This window comes from Octopus sinensis, linkage group LG24 (assembly GCF_006345805.1).
Source record: "Octopus sinensis linkage group LG24, ASM634580v1, whole genome shotgun sequence".
Lineage (NCBI taxonomy): Eukaryota > Metazoa > Mollusca > Cephalopoda > Octopoda > Octopodidae > Octopus > Octopus sinensis.
In genome coordinates this window covers 13,004,713-13,011,488 of record NC_043020.1, presented here as the reverse complement: position 1 = coordinate 13,011,488, position 6,776 = coordinate 13,004,713, and the positions used below count along the sequence as shown (strand labels likewise).

The following is a 6,776-nucleotide window of genomic DNA, read 5'->3' as shown; positions in this document are numbered from 1 at the left end:
AATGCCGAGTAACTTGTAAGACAGGAAAAGAATAAGAAAAGGAAAAAGGTAAAAGCCCCCTCAGCTACGTAAGGGGAAGGAAGGGACAAGATGTCATAAGAGTGTGTGTGTATGTGCATGTGTGTGTGTGTGGGTACAGGGGTGGCCTTATGGTAAGAAGCTTGCTTCCTGACCACATGGTTCTGGGTTCAGTACTACTGTGTAATACCTTGGACAAGTGTCTTCTACTACAGCCTTGGACCAACCAGAGTCTTGAGAACAGATTTTGCTGACAGAAACGAAAGCTTGTGGAACACACACCACACACACACACACACACTCACACATGCACACACATATAGGCGTGGCTGTGTGGTAAAAAGATTGCTTCCCAACCATATGGTTCCATGTTCAGTCCTACTGCATGGCATCTTCGGCAAGTGTCTTCTGCTATAGTCATGGGCCAACCAAAGCCTTGTGACTGGATTTGGTAGACAGAAACTGAAAGAATCCCATCATATATATGCATATGCATGTATGTATTTGTGTGTGTGTGTGCATGTGTCTGTGTTTGTCCCTCCACCATTGCTTGACAGCCAATGTTGGTGTGTTTACGTCCATGTATCTTAGAAATTTGGTAAAAGAGACCGATAGAATAAGTACTAGGTTTACAAAGAATAAGTCCTGGGGTCGACTAAAGTCTGTACTCCAGTAGGGCTGCAGTCAAATAACTGAAACAAGTTAAAGAATAAAAGAATATATATATTTATACACATAGGTGCAGGAGTGGCTGTGTGGTAAGTAGCTTGCTTACCAACCACATAGTTCAGGGTTCAGTCCCACTGCGTGGCACCTTGGGCAAGTGTCTTCTACTATAGCCTCAAGCTGACCAAAGTCTTATGAGTGGATTTGGTAGATGGAAATGGAACCCGTTGTATATATATATATATATATGTGTGTGTGTGTGTGTATGTATATGTTTGTGTGTCTGTGTTTGTCCCCCCCACCAACATCGCTTGACGACTGATGCTGGTGTGTTTATGTCCCTGTAACTTATCAGTTCAGCAAAAGCCTTTGATAGAATAAGTACCAGGCTTTAAAAAAAAAGAAAACAATAAGTACTGCGATTGATTTGTTTCACTGAAATTCCTCAAGGCAGTGCTCCAGCATGACCACAGTCTAACGACTGAGACAAGTAACAGATAAAAGATAGTTGCATGACATTTCTCTTTGATTGGTATACATGTTATTCTTTATATTATGAAGAGATATTTTTACGAATGTATATGTTTTCTTATATACATGAAGAGCAGCATTTTGTCTTCTGTGTGAACTGTATGACTGGCCTGTTGATATCAGTCTGTTACATTAAAAGGGGATATCTATTCTTATGTCATTGGCAAAAATCCAATATGTGTGCACATCAAGTTTCTAAAATTCATATAGTGCTATAACATAATTTAAGACTTACATTGCACGTGAAAAAACATTCAAGCAAGGTTGTTGCCAATGCCACTGGATTGGCTGCTGCGCAGGTGGCGTATAAAAAGCGCCATTTGAGCATAGCTTTTGCCAGTACTGCCTGACTGGTCCTCATGCCGGTAGCATGTAAAAGCATCCACTACACTCTCGGAGTAGCTGGCGTTAGGAAGGGCATCCAGCTGTAGAAACTCTGCCAGATCCAACCCATGTCAGCATGGAAAGCGGATGTTAAACGATGATGATGATGATGATGATTGCATGACAAACTACCAGTATTTAAAACACCATGTGTGTTCTTGTAGTTATTCTTGTACTCCTATCATTTGGAATAAATCTAGAGTTACTTCCCTTGGCTTATTAAATTGAAATTGTTTTGACTATGAAAATTACCCTAGGCCATATAGTCTACTTCTTTTAGATATGTCTAAGTCTTTTGTGTGGTAAGGTTTCAGGCTGGACACTACTGTGATGATGATACCTATTGAGTCGGAAATATATAAGATGCCATCATATATATTTTATTTTTGTGATTACTTCTCCTTGGTTCAGAAGTCAGTTGAATCATCACTGGGCATTTGTTTACCTTCTCTCAAAACAAAAGTAATTTCAGTAAATGAAGAATTCGTCTAGTGTGGTATTTAGTATATATTTATTTGTCTTTGTTGTCCCATTTTATGTCCCTAGTCACTCTCATCTACATCTTTTAGCTCATTTGTGACACACAATTATGTGTGTGATATATATGTGTGTATATATATATATACATACATATATATATATACATACATATATTACATACATATATATATATATGTATATATATATATATACATACATATATATACATATATATATAATATATATATATATATATAATAATAATAAATATTAGGGAATAAATCCAAATTTACAGGGAAAAAATCAGATTTAGGATTAAATCCAATTTTATAGTAAAATATTATAAAATATTATTAGAGACAAAACCACTATTTTGCAAAACAAACAAGGAAAGACTTAATCAATACATAAAATTTTAATAAATAGTCAAAAACTATTTATTAAAATTTTATGTATTGATTAAGTCTTTCCTTGTTTGTTTTGCAAAATAGTGGTTTTGTCTCTAATAATATTTTATATATATATATATATATATATATATAAGAGACAGATAATATTTATGAACAAACTCCCAGTTTTATTTATTATTACATTAATAATAGTAATGTTGATAACAACAACAATAATAATAATAATTTTTGTATTTTCTCAGATTTACCAATGTTTCCTCCCTCCACAATACACTTGTCATTTGGCTGTAAGCCAGCTACAAGCACGTGCCTCTGATATAAAGGTTGATCCCATAAATGGGTAAGTTCTATATCATAAACCACCTTTAATTAAATTCTTACACATTTACTTAATTTCTCAGACCTTTAATTCCTCACATTTCTAATTTCTTCTCATTTAATTCTTTTCTATATTGTATTTAACAAAAAACTGTTTCAAAAAAATTGTGTGTGTGTGTATATATATATTTAAATTTTAAATTTTATATTTTATATATTTTGTAAATTATATTAATTATTTTTATTTTCATGTTTTGGTTTATGATTTTCACTGTTTGATTTGCCAAATAGTGGTTTTATCTCTAATTTAATTTATATATATATATATATATATATATATTTCTTTTTCTTTCTTTTTTCTTTTTACTTGTTTCAGTCATTTTGACTGCGGCCATGCTGGAGCACCGCCTTTAATCGAGCAACTCGACCCCGGGACTTATTCTTTGTATGCCCAGTACTTATTCTATCGGTCTCTTTTGCCGAACCGCTAAGTGACGGGGACATAAACCACCAGTATCGGTTGTCAAGCAATGCTAGGGGGACAAACACAGACACACAAACACACACATACATATATATATACACACATATATACGACAGGCTTCTTTCAGTTTCCGTCTACCAAATCCACTCACAAGGCATTGGTTGGCCCGGGGCTATAGCAGAAGACACTTGCCCAAGATGCCACGCAGTGGGACTGAACCCAGAACCATGTGGTTGGTTAGCAAGCTACTTACCACACGGCCACTCCTGCGCCTATATATATATATATTATATTAAATTAGAGACAAAACCACTATTAGGCAAATCAAACAATGAAAGACTTAAGCCAATACATATGATTAATTTATATTATTTAAATATGTAACAATTATTCATTGTTTGATTTGCCTAATAGTGGTTTTGTCTCTAATTTAATATAATATAATATTTTACTATAAAATTGGATTCAATCCTAAATCTGATTTTTCCCTGTAAGTTTGGATTTATTCCCTAATATTTATTATTATTATATATATATATATATATATATATATATATATTATATTAAATTAGAGATAAAACCACCATTAGGCAAATCATACAATGAAAAACTTAAGCCAATACATAAGATTAATTAATTTATATTATTTAAATATATATCAAAATTATTAAAAAAGATAATTAATTAATATTTTAATATTATTTTAATAATTTTGATATATATTTAAATAATATAAATTAATTTATCTTATGTATTGGCTTGAGTTTTTCATTGTATGATTTGCCTAATAGTGGTTTTATCTCTAATTTAATATAATATAATATTTTACTATAAAATTGGTTTCAATCCTCAATCTGATTTTTCCCTGTAAGTTTGGATTTATTCCCTAATATTTTATTATATACTAGCAGTTTCGCCCAGCGTTGCTCGGGTTTGTAAGGGAAATAACTATATAAGCATTTTTAGAGAGTTATAGCAAAAGAATAGCAAAAAAATGCATTCAAAATGGAAAAAAAATGATGGTAAATTTTTTTTAAATCGTTGACTCATCGTAGACATTTTTAGAGAGTTACTTCCCTTATATAATAGCGAAAAAAATGCATTAAAATGGGAAAAAATTATGGTAAATTTTTTTTTAAATCGTACACTCATCATAGACGCGCGCTAATACCCAGAAGGGCTCGATATGAATCACGACTATAAGATACCCGGTTTTGGTTAAACTGCACTGCAAAATGTGGGAGTAGTTAGGAATCTAAATCGTAGGAGACAGACACTCACACAACTTCACTTTTATATATAAAGATATATATATATATAAATTCTATAATTATGATCTCATTTGTCTGTTTGATTTCGGAAGTACTGGTTTTGGGATATATGCTATTCCATGGCGCTTGGTCAAGTACGTATGTTTATTATCAGTGCTCCCAAATTTAAAACTAGAAATACTATACTGAGGAAGGGAATAAGTGAGTAGAAATATGATTTTACATCTTTTTACATCTCTTTAACCCCGACGCAGGAGTGGCTGTGTGGTAAGTAGCTTGTTTACCAACCACATGGTTCTGGGTTCAGTCCCACTGCGTGGCACCTTGGGCAAGTGTCTTCTACTATAGCCTCGGGCCGACCAAAGCCTTGTGAGTGGATTTGGTAGACGGAAACTGAAAGAAGCCCGTCGTATATATGTATATATATATGTGTGTGTTTATGTGTCTGTGTTTGTCCCCCTAGCATTGCTTGACAACCGATGCTGGTGTGTCTATGTTCCCGTCACTTAGCGGTTCGGCAAAAGAGACCGATAGAATAAGTACTGGGCTTACAAAAGAATAAGTCCCGGGGTCGAGTTGCTTGATTAAAGGTGGTGCTCCAGCATGGCTGCAGTCAAATGACTGAAACAAGTAAAAGAGTAAAAGAGTAAAAGAGAAACGCATATATAGTTAATCAAATCCGAGTGGATTTGTTATTTTTTTCTCTTTACCTGTGTGATTTATAGAGTATTGCTGTCTGGGAGATTTTCTTATGGTAGTAGAATAGTATTTTAACTGCTATTTCTAAATTTCGGCATGTGGTAAAGCAAATTTTGCTACACAGGTAAATATCCAGGTGTTGGGTACTCTTTTAAATATACGGGCAATGCGCAGGAGTGGCTGTGTGGTAAGTATCTTGTTTACCAGCCACATGGTTCCGGGTTCCGTCCCACTGCGTGGCACCTTGGGCAAGTGTCTTCTACTATAGCCTCGGGCCGACCAAAGCCTTGTGAGTGGATTTGGTAGACGGAATCTGAAAGAAGCCCGTCGTATATATGTATATATATATATGCGTGTGTGTGTTTGTGTCTGTGTTTGTCCCCCTAGCATTGCTTGACAACCGATGCTGGTGTGTTTATGTCCCCGTTACTTAGCGGTTCGGCAAAAGAGACCGATAGAATAAGTACCAGGCTTACAAAAGAAGTCCCGGCGTGCTCCAGCATGGCCGCAGTCAAATGACTGAAACAACTAAAAGAGTAAAAGAGTAATGCCTGGATATTTAGCTGAATAGCAGGAGCGAAGTGTTTAATCCTTGCCCACACGAAAGGAAGTACATCCTATCATAGCTGCATGCACCACCATGACCACCACCACAGATCCCTGGCCTTGACCCTTCACCAATACCCTTGTGCCCAGTAAAGAGTTGCTTAAATGAGAGTAATGGTTACATCTGGAACACCTTTAATCAGGATTGATATAGAACCAAACAGCTACAACTGCCTCAAACCCCAGGATACAGCTGGTACTATTGTCCCTAATTATTAGTGCTAATTAAGTAAACTTATGCTTAGTGGTATCTCACCATGACCATCCCATTATTATCATCAAATCTCTTCTTCGTAGACAGTGTATCAAGGACTATATTTTCAATGTCTTAAAGGCTGCGAGCTGGCAGAAATGTTAGCATGGCGAGCGAAATGCGTAGCCATATTTTGTCTGTCGTTACGTTCCGAGTTCAAATTCCGCTGAGGTTGACTTTGCCTTTCATCCTTTCGGGGTCAATAAATTAGGTACCAGTTATGCACTGGGGTCGATGTAATCAACTTAATCCCTTTGTCTGTCCTTGTTTGTCCCCTCTGTGTTTAGCCCCTTGTGGGTAGTAAAGAAATAGGTATTTCGTCTGCCGCTACGTTCTGAGTTCAAATTCAGCCAAGGTCGACTTTGCCTTTCATCCTTTCGGGGTCAATAAATTAAATACCAGTTACGCACTGGGGTCGATGTAAATAACTTAATCCCTTTGTCTGTCCTTGTTTGTCCCCTCTGTGTTTAGCCCCTTGTGGGTAGTAAGGAAATATATATTTTCAATGTCTTATTTCAAGACAGTAAGGTATGATTTGACGGAAATTTAGCTGCTATTTCTACCAGGTCGAGTAAACAATACCACTGTTCCACCCCACCCCACCCCATAAGTTCCGTTTTGATTGTCTTTTGTTTTGTTTTTTGTTTGTGTTCTTC

General features: G+C 35.6%; 1 protein-coding gene across 6 annotated transcripts in view; it reads left to right on the top strand.

Moving 5' to 3' along the window:
* LOC115224085 (proto-oncogene tyrosine-protein kinase ROS-like) overlaps positions 1-6,776 on the top strand; it is a 193,442-nt gene that overhangs the window by 43,993 nt on the left and 142,673 nt on the right. For all 6 annotated transcript variants that reach the window (XR_005003674.1, XR_005003673.1, XM_036512873.1 and 3 more), the window contains one exon: positions 2,732-2,829. Coding sequence is in view for 4 of the 6 variants with exons in the window: in XM_036512873.1 (XP_036368766.1) it covers positions 2,732-2,829 (98 nt within the window). In the remaining 2 variants the exon portion in view is untranslated. The remainder of the gene's footprint in view (positions 1-2,731; positions 2,830-6,776) is intronic.